Source organism: Rutidosis leptorrhynchoides, chromosome 4 (assembly GCF_046630445.1).
Source record: "Rutidosis leptorrhynchoides isolate AG116_Rl617_1_P2 chromosome 4, CSIRO_AGI_Rlap_v1, whole genome shotgun sequence".
Lineage (NCBI taxonomy): Eukaryota > Viridiplantae > Streptophyta > Magnoliopsida > Asterales > Asteraceae > Rutidosis > Rutidosis leptorrhynchoides.
In genome coordinates, this window is record NC_092336.1 from 640,164,068 (window position 1) to 640,187,234 (window position 23,167).

Here is a 23,167-nt window from a genome sequence, read left to right on the forward strand (position 1 = left end):
ATCTATATTTATATATATATCTGCATCTTATAAAAGTATGTGTTTATATTAACTCTGCACATCGATTTCCATATACATGTTGTGTTTATCCATAAGAATAATACTAATACTTATAATGATAATATAATACTAATATTAGAACTATTAATGATACTAATAATAATATTGATAATGCTATGAAGATACTAATAAATAATAATAGTGTTAATAATAATAACATCAAATGATACTTAATGATAAAAGTAATAATAATAAACCATAAAAATAATTTTAGTGAAATTTTCAATGATAAAATTATTAATGATATTTATAACAATAATACTAGTTATTGATAATAATATTAGGAATGATGATAATACTATAATAACTTATATATATAGAATTCATATATTTTGATAATATTAATAACACTAGTATTTATTTTAATATTGAAAGTAATAATAACATTATTATAATATCTATATCTATAATAAGATATTATATTTTAATGTTACATATTATTGTTTTGGTAGTACATCTATATAATATACATTACATAATAAGTTATCGTAAGTATTAAGTTTTACATATTTTAATTTATTTTGTATTTTATTATTTCCAATTAATATATATGTTTACATTATATATATATATATATATATATATATATATATATATATATATATATATATATATATATATATATATTAAATTACATAATTATTTATAAACTAATTGTTCGTGAATCATCGGGCACAGTCAGAGGGTAATTGAATATACAAAACAGTTCAAAGTTTTTGAGACTCAACATTACAGACTTTGCTTATCGTGTTGAAATCGTATAAAGATAAAGTTAAATTTGGTCGGAAATTCCCGGGTCCTCACAGAGTGAACCTTCCTTCTCAAGACCCTCAAACAAATCAACGTTTCGATCCACTTCAATACCACAAACTTCATCTGATGTAGCTAATACTTCATTACCCGATTTTAAAGTTGATTTACCCGAAACACAATTCTCCAATCCTTGAACGTAAACCTTTTGTTTGTCATCCGAATGGTCCACTACCTCTTCATCTGGAAGTACAAACGAACTCTTGTCCTTCTTTACCTTACGTTTACCTTTCTTTACTCGGGGTTCCAATGAACAGTTGTTAACACTGTGTTCACCATGAGAAGTAGAAGAAATTGCACTAAACTCTTTAGAAGTATTAACTGTGAAAGAGGCATTAAATGCAGAACCTTCCACATCCTTATCAACAATTAAAGCAGGAGGCGTAGAAACATTAATAGTTGACACTTGAACCTTATTTACCACCACTTTATTAGGCAAAACCCTTCCTTAGTCAAAGAGATCAAATGTAACCCGAAATTATTGTCAATCTGAGCCCCCAAATTCGAAGGAGAAAATTCAGTTGGAACACCCGTTGAAGCCTCCTTAGATAGTAGAACAACACGCTCCACATTAACCGGGCCACTAACAAAACGATTCGTAGACTCCATTAACTGTTGATTTAAAGCCTCAAAAACGACACGATTTAAACAACTCACGTCAGAAATTTTGGAGACCCAAACATTGCACTTGAAACTATCTACTTTCGACGAACAAACATCCACTTCGACCATATCATGAATGTGTTTCAGCCATGAAGATTCAACAGAAACAAAGAGGGAACTCAAACTCCCCAAAGAGGAAGAAGAACTTGTCACTGCTAAAACATCACCAAAGAGTTTACCCACAATCGTAGCACTGTCTTTCGAAGCACAAATCGCCGAAACCCCGACTAACTCTGACCAAGCAAATCGATTGAAATTTGACGCAAACTCCAAAAAAGGTGCAATTAACCTAAGTCGTGACCATTATTATTATTATTATTATTATTATTATTATTATTATTATTATTACCAACGAGAGAGATTGACCCGCGCATTGTTGTGGGAAGTATACACAATGTGTATATAATGTTGCGACATGTTAATAAGATAATTAAAATAACATTGTAGGTTATTTTCAATAATAACTTGTTTTGTTATTTATGATGATAACTTTTTAGTAGTAGTATTATTTTATATGTATTGAAAATTTTAACAATTATGATGTTTCATTTTCATATATTGAACATGGACTAATAAATTAATGATGCGGCTATGCATTTAGGTAATTAAAGATATAAGTCCATAAGAGACCACATGTATGTTGTTTTTTTTTTTTTTTTAACAGCAGAAAAGTAATTTGAATTATAAACCATGAGTATTTACAAGTGTAATGAAGCAAAGAGCTCCACTTAAATCGAGATACGAGTAAAGCGAAATGATATGGCTAAAAACGAGATGCATAGAATGAGACCTATTAAATGCGTGGAGAAATATACAGCTGGCTCGGTTCGTCCAGGCGAAGGTCATGGATATGAGTAGACTTGACAATAGCAAGCAGTTCAGACGAAGGGCAATAGTGCTGAAAGCTCAGCGACAAAGCTGCCAGACCTAAGCACATTTCGCTCTAAACCATGATGCAACAGTTTCACTATATACATTTATAATTACAATTCTCATATTTACAATTCTCATATTGATGATTGGTACAATATTTTATTATATGATGGGTAAACAAAGTACATGTTAGTTTACCAAAGTTTATAGAAAAATAGTTGAAATAAATTTCATTTAAACAATGTTTATTTTAAATTCTAGTTGTAACAAAAATAAAAATAAAAAAATCTTAAAAGCTATTGTTCATGATCCATTGGCTAATAGTAGTATGTAGTAGTTAATCCGTAATAGGTTATGAGCTTTACTTAACTAAAACTACACACACATATTGCTTTTTTTTTTTTTTTTTTTTTTTTTTTTTTTTTTTTTGAGAAAATGAATATTATATAACAAACTTTTTCTTAAAAAAAGAGAAGTACTAAATAAAGATACAAGCAATAAACGACTGTGCTACGGTAACCAACCATACCTAACAAGCCCTAAATAAACAAACTAATTAACTAGGACCTAAGCCGAGATGCTAACTATCAAAACCAAACAAAAAACAAGATAAACAACCACAAGATGAACCCCAACTAATAATATTCAAAAAATGAACCACCAACCGTAACCGGATTACTCTACCACCGATCTATCCTTGCGAGATTTGGAACCCATCATGGATACCAAAGCATCTACCTTGTTGATGTTGATCAGATTGAAAGAATACGTCAACACATTCGGCGAACCGTTACCGATGGGCGTACCTGAAGGAGAGATCAAAAACCCCACCTTGCTAGCCCGTCAAAAAACCAAGATTACCCTCTCCATATATTTGGTCGGCACCCGCTTCGCCAAAAACTAAATTATCGTTGTCATCCGGTAACTGAAACGAGGCACCCTTACCCTTCGAAGCCTTCTCGTGGCTCGATTTCTTTGCACCTCCCTTTAACGAAGAAACATTAACCACATGGAGCCGGTTTTCCTTGTGATAAGTGAACAACCCCTACAAAAACCATTACAAAGCACGATATTTTTGACCCGAAAGTGAACTTAATTTCAGGAGGAATTAAACTATTAGGAACTAACACCACCAACTCAAACTCACATCACATCACAAACTAACACACGGTTTGCAAAAATGATTTATTTTCATAAATTAACTAGTTCTTTTTAAATTCTTTCAATATAAATATATTTAAAAAGTGTGTGCCGATTTAAATTTTAATTCACCCTATCCTATCAATAATGTATCAAAGTATAAATATGTTACGTAACTTGAAATTAAAGTGCAAAAGCTATTAGTAAGAAATTGAGCAGCTTTATGTATAGACGAATTTAAACAAAAAAAAAGGTACTACGTATAGTAAATGGATGTCACTTGGAGATTAAAGCAAAGGCTATATATATTACATGCACGTTCGTCTATCTCTATCAGTGGCTTTATTCGATATGACAAATTCCAGCTTTTCATGTGTCCACCAACATATTGTAATCTACCAAAGATATATCGAATATTAATTCAGCTTTGCTAAATTAAGATATATCGCAGTCAAGAAGTATCAGTATGAGGTCCAATTCGATTGAGCTCCTACGAGTTACATATCTCCTTGTTGTCTCATTTAGGCCAGTTTTCGAGTAATTGTGGAACCTTGAGTACTAATTTAATTAACGGAATCTAATTGGAACATCACACACACACACACACACACACATATCAAATGAGAACTTTTTTGTGTGAGAACCCTGAGAACTCAAAAATACACTGAAATTAGAGCAAAAAGGAAAATTCGAGCAAAAAAGGTGAAATTCGAGCAAAAATGAGACACGGACGAACAAAAAACGTGCTATTCGAACAAAAAAACGTGATATTCGAACAAAAAAAAGGCGGACGAACAATTTGTGTTCTACATTTTGATAGTCGAACAAAAAAATGTAGAACACGTTGATATTCGAACAAAAAATGCGATATTCGAACAATTTGTGTTCTACATTTTGGTATTAGAACATAAAAAAAAGTAATTTTTTTTTGCTCGACTATGATTTTTTTGTTCGTCCGTGTTTTTAATTTTTGCTCGACTTCCCTTTTTTTTGCTTGAATTCCCCTTTTTTGCTCCAATTTTAGTGTATTTGGGTGTATTTAGGAGTTCTTAGAGTTCTCACACAAAAAAAAAAAGTTCTCACTAGATCTTCTCCATATAGTTAAAAATAAAATTACTTAAAAATATAAACATTATTCGTCTTCGTCTTCGTCATCGTGAACGTGTGAAGGTCCTGCCTCGTCTTGATAGTTTCAATATATTTTCGGATCATGTCTTCGATAATTAGGTGGAAGACTAAATACATGTTCGACAAGCATATCTCGGAGTAGTCGATGAAAGCTCACATCTCTTATTTCCGCATCCACCAGCATATGCGTTTCAACCCTTTCTTGGAATGTTCCTCGTGAACATCGAATCAGACGATAATCCTCATCAAGTCCAGAAAATGAACGGTCGTTGTCTTCGATTATCATATTATTTAATATCACACATGTTAACATAATCCTTCTAATTTTGTGGATATAATACGATCTTGATGGATGTTGAACAATTGGCCATCTACCTTGTAGTATTCCAAATGCTCGTTCAAAATCTTTTCTTGCCGATTCTTGATACTTTGTGAATTTGGCTTGTTTTGGATAAATCGGATTTCTGAACGACTTAACTAGTGTGGACCATTCCGGGTAAATTCCATCCGTCAAATAATAACCTTTATTAAACGTACACCCGTTAACCGTAAACATACACGGTGGAGCTTCGTCGACTAATAAGTCGCTAAACAAATCAGATTGATTAAGTACATTGATATAATTATTTGATTGCAGTACCAAAATAAGCGTGCCAAAACAATCCATCATACGACGCTACCGCTTCAAGCATAATTGACGGGTAACCATGGTCACCTCGTGTATAATGACCCTTCCAACGTGCCGGACAATTTCTCCATCTCCAATGCATACAATCATTGCTTCCTAACATCCCCGGTAACCCATGTATTTGAGCATGTTTAGCGATCAAACGTTGCACATATTGTGCATTTGGTTTTGTCAAATATTCAGTTGCGTACAAATGCAAAACACATTTGCAAAATTTGTTTAAACAATCATATGAGGTTTGTTCACCCATATACAAATACTCATCAAAAAGATCGGCCGACGCAGCATAAGCTAGTTGACGTATGACGGATGTTACTTTTTGAACAATATTAAAACCAAGTAATCCGGTAGCATCACGTCTTTGACGAAAATAAGTTAAATACTCGGGAATCGGAGTTTAAGAAAAATTCAATATACCTTAACATATACGAAGAAACTAAGGTTTGCGCATTCGATAACGTCTACGAAAACAATCTTCTGGAAACGCACAAGTATCGAAAAAATAATTATTCCATGAAACTTTTGTGCGGCCTTCACGATCTCTATATAAATATCTTCTATGTGCTCTTGGTACGGATTCAACTTCTTCATTATGTATGAATTAAATTGTGAAAAATCATTGATGAATGTATGAATTAAAAGTGAAAAATGAATGTGTATATATAGAGTGAAAAAGAAAAGAAAAAAATAATAAAAAATAGCCGTTGAATTTTTTTTAACTTTTATTTTTTTCTTCTAACGGGTGAAAATCCAATTTTTTGCGTCCTGAATTCTAACCAAAAAATACGAAACAGAACACGATTACCTGGGCGGACGCCTGGGCGGCTCGCTGCCATCGGCGCCCAGGATGACAGTCGGCTGGGCGGCCCCCAGAGCGGTACCGATGGAAGGACTCTAATAGAGCGTAAAAAGATTTTAGAACATTTAACAAAATATGTGGGAATTAGTTGGAGCTTGAACTCCTTGAAGTGATATAATAATTTTACATTCATCGCGTTTATTTCTAATATGCAAATAATAAATGAAGTTGAATGACACGAAAATTTGTATTGAATCATTTTAGAATTAAAATACTCTTTTAATCATTCAACACATTATTTCTATTTTAATATACTCCTAAATTAGATATTTTTACTTATTTATGTAAAAAGTTAAATTAAGTTTTTTACATCATTTATAGTGTTTATTAAAAATTATTATCAAACATATTACTTTATATTTATTCAATCAGAATATTTGCATCACATTCAAATCACATTCAAATTTTGTTTTTATTTAATGTAAAATAAATTGACCACATTAACATAAAAAACAATAAGTTATGTACAACTTGTACTCCTATTCTATGCCCTATATATAAATAAAACAATTGAAGGGGGTATACAATAAAATCTAAATTCAAAAAATAAACAAAATTAATAATATAAAAATAGTAACATAAAAGATGATAAAATGTAATCATGGTGGTGATGATTTTCATGCTGAAAAGAAGGCTTCTTTTTTTCTTTTGTTCTTTTTTCTTTTGTATGGGTTTGCTCTTCTATCTTGGTGTCAGTAGAGACGAACCTTTTCTTGAATTCTTTTTTCTTCTTTTTGGATGCTTCTTTTTTCTTTACCAACATGGAGTTCTGTTGTACAGTTAGTTTCTGTTTGAGCCCTGATTTGTATATTTATCAAAGGCCTGCAAATGTGAAGAGTTGTAGAGAGATAAAGAAGAAAAAGTAAAAAAGATAAAGAGTGAAGAAATGGGGTCTGTTTGTTGGTGAAAAAGAATATAAGATGTAACTAGGTTTCAAGTAGCTAGTGTGGTCATATATGATGATAGTGATGTTGTCTCTCTCTTTTTTGTTTACTTAAGTTTTTTTGTTGTTGCTTATTTCAATGATGATCTTGACTGTCAGGATCAGGCCAGAATGTGGAGTACTTCAACCAATCTGCCTCTGAGTGGTTCGTGTTGGATGATTCCTGCAGTTCCATCACAACAAGATTTAACTTAAATTTTAGTGTTAAAAGTATTATATTATGGATCTTGAACTCACATTCAAGCTTATACGTTGTTTAACATTTAATAAATTAAATCACTAGGAAAACCATTAATGGGTAATTCATAGTCTTAAAAGTGTAAGCCAAACAATAAGGGTTGATTACTTTTGTTAAATTATTAATCTTTTAAAAGGAAAAGGTGATCTTGAGTATGTTCCAGGGTCATGTTTGTGTAACATTATTTAATGATTTAATATTAAATAACTGGATACTCGTCTTTTCTGATAATTAAATAATTTTAGACAATTATACATATATTTAATTTAATACACAAAAGTTATGAATAGTAATTAGAAGTATTTTCGACTTTTCACATTTTTTTTCTTTTTTATAATAAATTTCATTTCACCAACAAAGCTCCCCCGACTTTTTTCAAATCGACACCCCAAACAGGGGAGTAAAGTGTCAAATAACAATTTTCATAAAAAATCTTAAATAAACTCCATCCAAATATCCAACGGGTCATGTCTTCTCGCTCGCAACGAGTTAAATTTTTCCGACACCATCGTTAAACTCGAAATAATTTTAGGAACACAATGTCACTAACTATTTAAAAAACGCTAAATATTTGAGGTACTTTTCATACACGTTGATTTTTGCGTTAAATTTTTAAAAGCCGACAATTCCATAGCGAAACGCGGAGATGCACATATATTGTTAATTTAAAATAACATTTAAATCTTTCACGGGTTATACCTTTTAGTTCGACTCGAGTTGCGCTTCAACGATATCGTCGTTAGCCACGAAATAATTTTACAAACTAAACGCAATAAAATATATTGAAAACCGAACCCCCTGGCACGAAGCGAGGGTTCGAAAACTAGTTAACTATATATGAATTAATTTATTTATATGAATACATTTTTTACTAGCTTTTTTAATAATCGTCCATATCTTGGTATTTTTTATCCTACATAATAATAATAGTATTAATAATAATAATAATAATAATAATAATAATAATAATAATAATAATAATAATAATAATAATAATAATAATAATAATTATTATTATTATTATTAGTATTATTATTATTATTATTATTATTATTATTATTATTAGTATTATTATTATAAAAAAGCTCAACGCGCTTTCTAAACTCTACTTTACCTTGCGTACTTGTCCTCCTAGTATATTTGAGGCGGCTCAACACGCTTTCGATGAAGCCCTTCGATCTTCCTTGGAGCGTATTGTTACTGCTTCAGGGCCTGGGTTTGGTGATTGGCAGTGGCGGCTTGCCACCTTGCCATTTGCATTTGGAGGGCTTGGTGTTTATTCTGCGGGAGATGTTCGTCATTATGCTTTTCTGGCTTCTCGATTACAGTCTGCTGGGTTGCAGACCAAGCTCTTACGTCATACGGGTATTGTTGGTCTTGGTCGTGCTTTTGAAGATGCATTGGGTCTGTTTAATAATACGGTTGGGTTTGATATTTTAGGTAATCCGAGTGAGGCCGCTGCCCCAATACTCATGAAGAAATTAGCAGATGTTTATTTCACAAAGGTTACCGCTTCTGCAGAATCCACTTTTTCGTTATCTCCCAGACAATCGGCCTTATGAAAATCACAGCAGGGTGATCACACATCTGCTTGGCTAAGGGCAGTCCCTATTTTGGGGTTGGGTCAGACGATGAACGCAAAGACTTACCGATGTGTGTTGTGCTACCGGTTAGGTGTTCCATTGCTCTCTATCTCGACGGCATGGTCTGCCTGTTCAAGGGTTTTTACTGGGGATATTTTCGGGGATCACGCCGTGTCTTGTGCTGGTATGGTGGGTATTAAGCATCGACATAATATTGTTCGGGATTCCCTTGTTGATGTTTGTTATCGATCTGGGATTTCAGCGAGAAAGAAGGTTGACATTGGGTTGTCTGGAGGGAACGACAGGGCCCTCAGACCTGCAGATGTGTTACTTTATTCCTGGGATTGTGGTCGCGATGTTTGTGTTGACTTGACAGGGTCTTCTCCTTTGACGCAGTCTGGGCTTTCTGACTTTGTCCCTGGACGTGCTGTGGTTGATGCGGCTCGTCGGAAGCGGGTCAAGTACGAATCTAGCTGTCAGGCGATTGGTTATGGTTTCATTCCTTTCTCATTTTCTTCCCTGGGGGAATTAGAGAAGGAGACTGTTTCTTTGCTAAAGCGGGTTCAGAAGAGTTCGATGGCGCAAGATGTTAGTGCCGGTGCTGCTGCTCATATTTTTACTAGGATAGGTTTTGCTATTGCTAGAGGTGTGGGGGCCCAGATTGTCTCTAGGCTTCCCACTAATTTTTTGTAAGTTTTAAAACTTTTAAGTTTTATTATTATTATTATTATTATTATTATTATTATTATTATTATTATTATTATTATTATTATTTTATTATTATTATTATTATAAATAGTTATTACATTCAAGCATTATATTGGATCAAGAATCAGCAATTAACGGTTAACACTGTTAAAATTTTTAATTTTTGTAGAAAATATTATAAAGCAACAAAAAGGTTGGTCATATAGAGGTTATACCTGAATTTGATGGTGCTTTTGGCCTTTAATCACATCGGGTCTTGTGTCACTCTAATTTGTCATGGGATGCCATTCATCACCAAAAGTTTTTTGGGTCACTTATACCATTTTACGAGTATCACTTTTCATTTTTAATTTAAAATCAGTTGGTTGTAACTGAAATTTGGATCTTTAGACTTTATGAAATAGATTAATATCGTGAACAGAAGATCGTTGATCCTTAAATGTAAGGTGTTTGTGTGAAAGTAACGAACGAAAACAATATTTTCTTAATTTTCGAAAGTAATACGATGGCAATATCTAGTATTAGCTAACCCACAACACTCATAATTAAGTTTCAATATCAATGTTTATTGAAAAAAAGCATGTGACGATAAAATCAAGGAATTATCACTTAAATGTTCATTTTTTCTACTTTTTTCTTTTATAATCCATAATTTTTTTTTTTGATAATTTGCGCGCGCAAGGGCGTAAGATACCTTTTTGCGACCTTACTCCCCAGTGAAAGCAAGGACGCATGGTGACTTTTTGCTCATGCCTGCATATCATAATCAATGTTTTCTTTCAGACAATACATCAAACACTTTACGTGCATCTTAGGTACTTATTGGCATTATCGAACCATTTACATAAAAATGACCCCCTTTTAGTTTTTGTTTTGGTTTTTGCACGTGTTAGATCCAAAAAGATATGTTAAATGAGTTGAAAGTCGTTCAAGATTTCTCAATACAAGAGAAAATAATGCTTGAAATTTTTGAAATGGTTGAAATAGTGCACGTAATGTGTTTGATGAAATGTCTGAAAGATACATTGATTATAATATGCATGCATGAACAAGAGGCACCTTGCGTCATTGCTCAACGGTGGAAGCAAGGTCGCAAGAGGCACCTTGTGTCCTTACTTTCACCGGAGAGCAAGATCGCAAAAAAACATCTTGCGCCCTTGGGACTTGCGGGGATAAATTGTCAACTTCTTTTTATGAGTTCTGAGGTAAAAAAAAAAAAGTAGAAAAAATGGTCATTTAGGTGATAATCCTCAAAAAAAAAATCAAATCAAATAAACATGATTGGGATAAGAGTTATAATTAAGAGTGACAGTGTTAATAAAAAAAAAGATTTAAATTACAAACACACAATAAATAGTTTACTATGGAATTCTAACTTACAATTTCAAATTTCAATGAGTTTTCTTAATATCGTGAGATCAAAATTCATTTGATAATGGTAATAGTGTGTGTATATATGATCAAAATTGAAACGAGAATCACAAAAACATGAAGAACTGCGAGAACTTTTTAATTACATGATTTTTTTATATTTATATTCATAAATTCCATATATATGTTATTTAATGTTAATATTCAATAATTAATTAATATTTAATATAAAAAGTTAAAAGAAAATAAAACAGAAAAAGAGGTATCCGTCGGTAGATTTCTTACTTTTGGGACATGTGTGTATACCCTTGAGTTTCGTTGTCCTTTTGTCCTCTCAGAATGTGTACACGTTTCTGAAATCTTTTGACTATCCTTTCGGTTAAATTTATATTAAAAAAATAGTTATAACAATTCGTTATCGTTCGGGTGTTCGGGAGTTTTATATGTGATATAATAATGTTGAGAGAAAGTTGTGCGAAACATTTGTTATGATAAATTTATGAGTAATGTAAACTCCTCAAACTCGGTCTTAAAAATAAAAGTTCGAAATTCTGAAATTAGAAGTACATATTTAATGTTTTAATTATTAAAGGTCCCTTACAAACATAACTGAAATTTTAAGAGGAAAATAATTTAATCTGTGTATTATCTTCTACCGTATCTTCAAACTCTCCTCTCACAACGGAGTCCAACAATTACACAATTTCACCTATGTGATTATTAAAGTAAATTTTTGGCGCGCGATTATTCTTCATATGATGTCAAATGCAACAATGTCATATATAAACCTCATCTCCTCGGATTTTTGGATATGTTATCAAATTCTCGACAACAATTTAAGTTAATTAATTTTCTGTATGTCCATGTTTTATTGTCACTTTAGATTTGTAATCACCACTTTGATATGCGGATTGATATTCCGTATGAAAGTACCTCAATTTAAGGAGTTACAATCGTGATAAATTTATGAACATTATTATATTTATTTTATAATCTAGACAAAAGAATAACTAATTAAATATTTTACAAGATATATAATTCCCATGATATAAAACCATGTGGTTGTTCACCGAAAACGGGCTAACATCGGGTTGATTATAGAAAATGTAGGACGTTTTTCTTATTTTTTGGGTTCTACTATGAAAGGAAAAATACTTCATTATTCATTTTGTACCACTACACATGTTGGGCCTCGGGAGGGAAACGCAAAATGAGTTTGACAAACGTGACGAGATTTTTATTCTTTTGAGTGCAAGTTTATTTGGTATCGTAAGAAAAACCTAAATGTAAATTGAAAAAACAAAGAAGAATACACAAACGAATACATTAGCAAGAAGAAAAGGCAAAGGTTATAAGGGAAAGGGATAACAAGTAGAATAAGGAGTACTACATATTTCTCTTTTAGAAAGGCACGAGTACTACATATTTGTTTGAAACATAGACTATTCATTTGAACTTAATAGTACACATTTTTATTTTTATTTAAGCGTTCAATTTCATTTTTATCTAATCAAAATGATTTACGTGAAAAAGGGGAAAAAAAATAATTACAGACAATGTAATATTTGTAATTTTCTCAAATTATGTGTATTATAATAATAATAATAATAATAATAATAATAATAATAATAATAATAATAATAATAATAATAATAATAATAATAATATTATTATTATTATTATTATTATTATTATTATTATTATTATTATTATTATTATTATTATTATTACAGTAAGAATAAAAGGACAATCTCTTCTATTATGAAATTTTTTTTGTTAAAAATTTAAATATTGATCTTTAGATAATCTTATAACTTTGAATTTTAATCATCGATTTGAATTATGTTGTCATATTTGTCTTTCTTCAAATTACTATTAATTTGAAGTTTAACAATTTGAATTTCAACTATTAATTGAATCTGATAACGTAATAAAAAGTACTTTGTTATTCTAATTCTAATTATTTTATATTCATTGATATTATTATTTCACGTAATATATACTAATTATTAATTTTACTAAATCGTGAATTATAAAGTAGCGATCATTTAAATAATATATAAAATCGAATTTTGGCCAAAAATAATTAAAATAGTTAGGCAATGAGAAGCATCAAGAGTAAAAGAAAGTAAAAGAAAGGGGGAAAAGGACAAACTAAATGCTTTATCTTCGGTCTCACCTTTACTTAAAAAAATAATATTAATTAACTATAAGTTTTATCTGTTTATTGCATTAAGAATATATTGTATTGTATTGTGTTTTTTTACATAAAAATTAGAGTCAAAAAGGTAGTGAAAAACTAACTTCTTTGAGATCAGTCGATGATGATGGAGTGCACCCCATTATCAACTCCTCCAATCCTGATGTTGATCTCCCTCCTCCCATCTTATGATGATGATGTTCTTGTTCCTGAAATCACCAAAACAATAATAAAATATTAATATTAATATTAAAATAGGTAAATATTATCCAAACTCTTTTAAAAAATATTCTTAACCATTACGTTTAGATTTAATTAATAAAATACAACACTGCTCCTATACACATACATGCGCACATACATGTATATACATGCTACCATTTATTTATATAAACTTGATATAAAACCTATGATAAAGTATTGTACATTTGTACTTCTTGAGAAAAACAATAGTATGTTATATTATATATTATATATATATATATATATATATATATATATATATATATATATATATATATATATATATATATAATAGATAAATTAATAAAGTTTAAAATATTAATAATTACTTGTTCCCAAGTTAGCTTACAACAAAGCAAAAATACTCAGTCCCTGTGTATGTTTGTCTTACAGATTTTGGTGGATCGTGGATGCCACTTGAAACATAGTAATATTTTTCAAATCAACAAATGATCATGCATGCATATATGTATCAAGTTAATTATATATATATATATATATATATATATATATATATATATATATATATATATATATATATATATATATATATATATATATATATATATAAATCAACAAATGATCATGCATGCATATATGTATCAAGTTAATTATATATATATATATATATATATATATATATATATATATATATATATATATATATATATATATATATATATATATATATATATATATATATATATACTTACTCCGTATATATGTTACACTCTATTTTCTAATTTCTTTGTGAAATATAACATATCCGTAACATAGTTTCTGACTAACCTTTTTTTCAACAGTGTGACTAACTTAATCCTTACATCACGTTACGTGCTTTAAAAATAAAGAAATATATGTCACTTATTGTAAAAAAAAAAAAAAAAAAAAAAAAACTAAACTAAATTTCACTTATAATAATTAGATTAAAATTAAATTGAATTACCTGAAAGTTGCTCATGATTCTTGAGGCATGGAACGAGTCCTCGTCAATCATATTAATAGAGGTATGATGAAGTGGATGTGAATGTGGATGTGGCGATATGAGAGTTGATACAGAATGAGTTGGCCGGCTGACGTGGAAACCAGCGGCTGACATTTGGTGCTGATGTGGCATCTGTTGTTGCGTCATGTGAAGCTGTTGCTGCTGCCTTTGTAGGTCTTGCTCATCACACGTGATACCTATTTCTCTTCCGGTTGATGCCTCACCTCCAGTTGTACCCACCTACATCAAACAGTTGTACAATTGACTGCTTTGCATGGTTGTACTCTGACCACGACATATAATAAAAATGTACAACAGATAATGCACAAAATAACATATGAGATAAAAGGTTAGAAGCAAGGTAGAGTTGGGTTTGCTGATAGCACAAGCAAAGTAAAATAACAAAAGCAACCTTCAAACCATTTTGAGTTCATCCCTTAACCTTGCACTCAACTAATTTCCAAAATCATGGCCCTCATTTCATGCCCATAAGTTAGCGAAATCGTACAAAATTAAAGGCTGTACAAATATAATATTAATATTTGATATTTGATTGATAATTTTAATTTCTTCAAAATTATTTTAGAATTTCGTATGTATGGATCTAACTATATATGTGGTCCTAAAAACTATGATAAACTGTCAACCAATAAAAAATTTTATTCTTTTACATAGTTTAATTGTCATAGCGCGCATTGATTATAATTGAAATATATATGTCTGGTTGCTTCATGAAAAAAACAACATAGATAAAATAAAATGAGTATATTATATACGGATCGGAGTATCATGTTTCATTGATAAAATAAACGAGAACATTCACATATAGCGGTTTTTTACCAAATCTAATCAGTATTGTTATGTATCATTGAAATATATAGAAGAAATCCAAGGAATATAATAACGAATATAATTAAACATTTAATATTTTATGTGCATGACATTTATTTGTTTAATTGATTTTAAGGACTATGATTTATAGAATTGATGTCAATATGAAATGAAGCTATATATTGTGTTACAAATCAAACAAGAAAAAACATACCTCATCGAAGCTCTTTCGAAACGGGACAAAGCTAAAATGATCAACACCTTTTAGATGTTGCATTTGATCCATTGGATTGTAACTTGACATAACGGCACTAACACTAACTGCCGAAAGTTCGTCCATATTATTATGAGTAGAAGCGGTTGTTGCAGTTATGTTGATTTCTTTAGACGAAGAACAACTACCACTTCCGCTTCTACTATCTCTTCTATTCATTTCGTTACTAACCCCTTCATTAATGGCTATAACATTCGATAAAACATTATTGTTACTAGCCCTTTCGGACCAATTGCATTGTCGTGGTTGAGTTTGATAAAATATTTTTGACACCACAAGCTCGCCTTCACGCTCCTCTTCGTGCAGTCCAAGATGGTATTGATGCATTACCCAATTGGTCTTTTCTGGTTTTCGGTTCTTACCAAAGTTTGTGTAGAGTACTAAAATTTTCTTGCACCCTTTTTGCTTTTGATTAACCAAAACTGGTCGAGTTTTGCCAGTTTTGTGCCAACGAGTCTCCCCACCTTGTAGATCACATTCGGTTTGGATCTTTCTTCTTTTTCTTGTCCCCGTTGTGTAAGCCTTCGAAGGCCGATGGAAAAAATGTCTACTCAATCCATCTCTTGTAACTCCTAAAACATCAAATAATTAAGTAATTTTATTAATATCTTGTATAATGATACTTTCTTTATTTCATACTTGTTACAAAAATCGTCATTTTCAAAACAGAAAAAAGAAGAAAATATAAAAGAAAATACATATAGCTTAAGTTTCTTTCGTTGCACACAATCTCTCAAACTTGTTCAATTCATCTTGACATATTTCATTCTGGGTATTTTGGTAAATATCTAGTTTGCAATGAAGTAAGGAATTATATACACAAAAATCATAAGTCTTGGTCACCACCCATCCATAAATTTGAAAAGCAAAAGTAGATTTCTAGGTGTAACGAAACAAGAAACCCTAAAATTGAAAAAATAAAAACACATTAATTATGTATATATATTTCCTTTATCAAAGACAAGAAGAAGTGTACATATATTCATAGTAAAACCTAACACTTGAATTTGGGACAAACAACTTATGTTTTCTTGTTTATGTGTTAAAGTTTCTTTCAAGAAACTCACCGAAAAGCAATATATTTGATACAAAAAACCAATCAATTAATTTAATTGATAACGACAACCGTGTACGTTCAAATTATCCATGCGAACATGATCGAAAAGAATGATCACCTGGAAGCTTTTCAGGATGTGTATAACAAATCCCATCTTCACCTTCAATTGTAGGAATGAACTCGTCAATCAACGGATGAGATTTGAAGTTCTTGGCTTCAACTTTGGCTTCAAGATGTTCAATTAATTCTTGGTCAGATGGATCAAACTTTACTCCAGCTGGTAGACCAACCCAATCCTGCAAATGATCTCAACAACTCATTAAACTAGCTAGTTACAAAAATCAATCAAATAAAATAATTTCTTATTATGCATGTTAGACGAATATGGTGTAACAAGTTATATAACTAAAACTATTAAATAATTAATGACAAAACAAAATTGTTTTTGAGTTGAAGTCCTTGTTAATAAGTTAAATAAAAAGAAAAATTAGTAAGTTGGTATTGAATAAAGTAGATAGAAATAAGCATGAAGTTTTTTTAAATAGAAAAAAAAACTTCAAATTTGGTGCTAAAATTAAATTCAAGAAATAATTTGCATAAACCTATATTCTTTTAATTGAATTGATTATTGATTATTTATCAAAATATAGAAAGAATATTTTCAGAAAGATTTAGTTAATTATTCGTAGGATTAGAATTGAAGTACGTACCGGTTTTCCTTCAAGGCGATGACCACAACCTGGACAGTGTTTGGATCCACATAATTGATGTTCTTCAAGCTTTGCATCAATCAGATCAGAGCTGCTAATATTCATTCTTGTTTGATCCACTCTATTCATTTAATTAAACACCAATCAACTTAACTCAACTTCATCATCGTATCATATCACCTAAAATCTGATATCTGAAATAAGAATCAAAAGAAAAATACTAAACCGATCAATCAATCAAAAATTATCTTTTCAAATGAAATTTAGTATTTTTTTTATGATGAGTAAGAAGAAATTAAGCTAAAAACACATATGTATATATGTTAAGTTGGAGAGTATAGTAGCTAGCTCAATGAGATAGATATATTCTTGAAAAGTGAAAATATCCTTCTTTTCAACAAATACTACTATTTGAAGGATGGAGAGTATGTATGTATGTATGTATGCATATATGTATGTATGTATGAATGAACTTTAAACATTAAAAAAAAAAAAAAAAAACCGAAGAATTCCTTCAAACTCTAACTGAAATCGAGAGAGATAAAGATAAAGTTAATTTGGCTCTAATTCACTCACTATATATGTATATGTATAATAATTAATTGATAATACCAATATAATATAGTGTATACATACACATACACATATATGTATATATAGATGTGGAAACACGCATGTACATGTAGCAGCACCTTTTCTTAGCTCTTTCCTAATTTAAGCTATTTAACTAGCTAGGCGGTTCATATGACCCTTAGACACTTTAGCTATGTGTACGTATATATCTGTATGTATAAAAAAACATACACACACATATATTATATATTACATGTATATCGGTATATGTATATGTATATTATGTACTTCCGTATTACGGAGTATGTGTATTATATAAGAAAGAGACAGAGAGAGAGAGACATAATATGTGTATACGTATGTGTATGTTGATATGAAAAGCACAAAGCACACAGAAATTAAAGATTTGGTTTGAGAGTATTGACCGCTAAAGCAAAAGTTATAAGCGGAATATATAATACTAACTGTCTGGTTTCATTTTTCGTTAATTTATCAATATTAAAATAAATTTTATTTTGCTCCAATAATTATTCCACAAAGTAAGAGTGTATACTACGGTTCGATCAGTAGCTTGTACCCTTTCCCTCTCAATGTAGTTGTCTACTTATAACAACAGACATATTAAAAAATATTATTATTATACTCTACGTTTTATTTAATTTAGTATACTATTTTAAATTTTGCTTTATAACCATTTTTTTTACATGCCTACCTTAGGAATATAGAAATTTACTAGCGAAATGACCCGTGAAACCACGGATTTGTTTAAACAAAACAGTTTAATGATATATTTGAGGTATTAAGTGAATTTAAACGCTAAAGTCATTTAGTTTAATGACCCGGCGGATTCCAACTAAGAAACTTCTCGTTGTCCTTACAAACACATTGATGTACTTAACTTGATCGGAATAAATGAACTACATTTATTCTCTCACCATCATCTTCCAATTTTCATCACAATTACTATTTTCCTTGTCATAAAAATCTACAATAGAACTTTTTATTGAGACGTGTATTTCACATACATATATAACGTAATTAAACTCGCAAAGAGAACTTTAATTGAATTTGAATAATAATATAATGATAATTAACGAGAGTGAATTTTTTTCCCGAAACAAGAAATAAATAAATAAGTAGATTAAAAACATGAAATAAATAAATAGGTAGATTAAATTTAATTAATCATTAATTATATTAATGACCTCACCTTAAGGGCTTAGATTTTTTTCTTTTTCTTTTTGATTTTTTATTAACAAAGGAATTAGCCTAATAATGACATCATCATTATAGGATTTTAATGGAAACTATAGAAGATATATATATATATATATATATATATATATATATATATATATATATATATATATATATATATATATATATATATATATATATATATACTAGTGAAATAACCCGTGGAATCACGAGTTTGTTTAAATGAAACAGCTTAATGATATGTTTTATGAAATGCCCCGTTCATATCGATTATAAACGTTACATAATAATTGATTTCATTGCGAGGTATTTGACATATATATGATACATTTTACAAACATTGCATTCGTTTTTAAAAGACAAACTTTCATTTTATCGAAATTTGACGGCATGCATACCATTTCATAATATATCCAAACTATAAATGACTTAATAATAATCTTGTTGAACTCAACGACTCGAATGCAACGTCTTTTGAAATATGCCATGAATGACTCTAAATAATATCTCTAAAATGAGCAAATGCACAGCGGAAGATTTCTTTCATACCTGAGAATAAACATGCTTAAAAGTGTCAACCAAAAGGTTGGTGAGTTCATAGGTTTATCATAAACAATAAAATTCATAATTTTGATAGACCACAAGATTTAAATGTGCATGGTACAAATGGGCCCGAATCCTATACTCACCTGTAATGTACATGCGATTTCTTTTAAATACAGTACACATATCTCGCGCACGAAACCATTTTTCAACAATTCTTTATAACGGTACACATATCTCGTGTACAAAATATCATACACATAACATGTGTATAAAATCATTCTCTCTATACATAATCTCTGTTTGGTATCCGACCTTAACATTTAATGCGCATCATGAATATCCCCAAAATAAACAGAACTTTCAGTCTGTAATAAATATATAAACCTCGAAGTACTAAACACCATGCCCACTAGCTCTTCTGTCTAGTGAACATTCTGGGTGGGGGTGTTAAACCCGGTAGCTACCTTTAGGATTCGCGTCAATTAGTAGGCAATTATAACGTCCAAACTAATTCTTAGGTTACCAAACTATAATAATCAGGGAGAAATATTCAATATAATAACCAACAGAACCTCTCGTCTGTATAATAATTCATTAGAGGAATATTTTTCTTGTGCCTATCTTGTCAAACATTTATAAAAGCATTTCATGTATTCTCAGTCCCAAAAATATATATTGCAAAAGCATTTAATAAAAAGAGATCAAATAAACTCACGCATATAAATATTGTAAAACAGTCATTAAAACTTTGCATGAATTCACAGTCCAAAAATGTAATGAGTAAAAGGGAGCAAATGAACTCACAATACTATATTTTGTAGTAAATGTAACGACCTTGGATTTTCCAACGTTATTTATTAATAATTATTATTATTAATACCTATGATTAAACGAATGTATGTTATTACATTTACTTGTTACCATGATTGATCATACTTGACTTTAAATGCCCGAAACGTCTTTGTGACTTACGTACATTACACGAATAATATTTTCACATATTATTTACATTCATGATTAAGTTTTATTAATCATTTTAATTAACTAAGGTTATTAGTTAGTTACTTGGGCTTTAATTGGATTAACTTGTTAAATACTTGATCTTGGGCTTTGATTAATACTAGTGGACTTAGAGCCCAACCTACATCTTTAATGGACTAAGTTAGCCCATTTGTGTATGCAAGTATTACTTTCAACTTAACTAAATTACTTAGGCTCATGGAATCAAGTTACAAACTCCTTACACCTAGTTCCCATGCATGGCCATATAATAACCAACCTTTTAAGACTTTTACATGTAAGATCTAGTGGTTCTTTTCCTCCCTCTTGTTTCCCTCTAGGCCGTCGGCCTTTGTGGTCTTTGTGGGGTGTTTTGTTTCAAAATTTGTTATCATATCTACTTGTAAACTTCATTCTTTCCAAAACACACACTACTTGCATTTCTTTCTCTCTCATTTTTCTCTCAAGATTGTAAGTGTCATGAACTTTTCTCTCCCTTCTTTTTCTCTTGTAAAACCGTGGCCAAAGACACCCCTTTAATCATCATCATTTGCTTGTTTTTACATGTTCATTGTTAATGTTACTTACTTGTAGTTGTTATTGTTGTTTACTTACTATTTTCTAAGAAGCAAACTTGTTAGTTTGATTCTTCATCTATCTTGTTCTTACAAGACATACAAGAACAAAACTCTTTAGTTTATATTCTACATACAATACTTTAAAAAGATTTAAGTTCATGAGTTGTGAAATCATTACTTGTAATTCATGTTTGTAAACTTAAAGTTTACATTCTTAAAGATCAAACTTTGATTTGAATCTTTAAAGTATGAAACCCATGAACTTATTACTTGTTACTTAGTTTATTTCTTTATATTATGTACTTTAATGTGATGACCCAGAAATTTCGACTAAACTTAAACTTAATCTTTGTATGATTAACATTTCCGACACGATAAGCAAAGTCTGTAAAACTGAATCTCAAAATTTTTGAATTACTTTTATATATTTAAATACCCTTCGGTTGTTTTCGACGATTCGCGAACAATTATATGTAAATAGATACATATATACTATAACATGAAAAGGTAACAATGTATTAATTTTTTGATACCGTACATTAAACTTATTGGTTTAAATATCTATTTGAATGTATATGATAAGTTGAAATATTTATTATTAAAATTTATTTATAAATAACTTCCAATGTGTATTTAAAAACTGATTTATGTATATTAAAAAGATATATACATATATATAATAAACGATAGTAACATTCGTTTATTGATTCAATTGATATTTAGATAAGTTAACTAAAGCGTTTAAGATGAACCAGTTAAACACTAATTTGCTACAGTGTTTTCAAATTGCCACATTACTCAAAATGCTACAGTGTTTTCAAAAATCACTATTTGCTACAGTGAAATTGACTTTGCTACAGTGAATTGCTACAGTAATTGCTACAGTGAATTGCTACAGTAAAACACTATTTCAAAATAAAAATGTATATGTTATATATATATTAACAAATAGCGAGACGATGATTTATAGAAGTAAATGACCAAAACATTTGAAAGTTTAAGTTATACTATGAATGGTATAGTTTATGAATAATTTAAGGCTATATTTTGACAAAGGTACGTGACACGAAACGTAAAATGCAAGTGTTCTAAAGGTACGAAAGGACATTCGAAAAACCGGAACCGGGACATAAGTCGAGTGATGACGTACGACTTATCGAAACAAAAATTACAAGTCAACTATGCACGTGAATTTAATATAATATATAATTAATTATATAAATTATATATATTATATTTATATTAATTTAATATTATGTCGACAAACAAGAAAACAAAAATTTGTGAGCTGGAATCTGAGGCCATGCGATCGCATGGCCACAAGCCTATAAATCCATGCGATCGCATGGAGGCAAAAGTCTGGCCTGATGCTATAAAATGGCATTTTGCTCGACACATTAACACACACACATACATATTACTCCGTATTTATTTTATTATTATTATTATTATTATTATTATTATTATTATTATTATTATTATTAAGATTAATATTATTAATAATCTTATTATTATTATTAATTAGTATTATACATAAAATACTACGACGAGGTTATGAGCTTGTCACTTTCAAAATGGTTTCCAAGCGAGCTAGAGCTAAGAAAATTATGGGTTATTGCCAAGAAAATTATGGGTAATGTTCGGGGGTATTTTTGTGAATCAAACCTCGTGTTTATCATCTCCGATGCGTCTACGTGCTTTCCTACAATATTGTATACCAATATTAAACAGTGAGTTTCATATGATCCCTTTTACTCCCTACATTTTTGGGCAGAGAAAACATGCAAATGCTTTATTAACCGATATACAATATTTATATGCGTGAGTTTCATCGATCCCTTTTTAATTGCTTTTGCAATATATATTTTTGGGCTGAGAATACATGCACT

At 30.1% G+C, this 23,167-nt stretch overlaps 1 protein-coding gene across 4 annotated transcripts; it reads right to left on the reverse strand.

Moving 5' to 3' along the window:
* Window positions 1–6,662: 6,662 nt before the first annotated feature.
* LOC139904318 (NAC domain-containing protein 75-like) lies at window positions 6,663–18,114 on the reverse strand. Of its 4 annotated transcripts, none has more exons than XM_071886254.1 (7): window positions 18,057–18,114; window positions 17,365–17,558; window positions 16,773–16,950; window positions 15,538–16,169; window positions 14,454–14,732; window positions 13,369–13,473; window positions 6,663–7,327 (listed from the first exon to the last, which is right to left on the reverse strand). In XM_071886254.1, the coding sequence occupies exons 2-7, from the start codon at window positions 17,491–17,493 to the stop codon at window positions 7,241–7,243; spliced, it is 1,410 nt and encodes a 469-aa protein (XP_071742355.1). In that variant the 5' UTR covers window positions 17,494–17,558; window positions 18,057–18,114; the 3' UTR covers window positions 6,663–7,240. The 4 variants fall into 4 exon arrangements, with proteins under 4 accessions (XP_071742355.1, XP_071742354.1, XP_071742352.1 ...); XM_071886253.1 differs by having other exon boundaries at window positions 18,007–18,068; XM_071886251.1 differs by lacking the exon at window positions 18,057–18,114 and adding an exon at window positions 17,941–17,980.
* Between the last annotated feature and the right edge of the window lie 5,053 nt (window positions 18,115–23,167).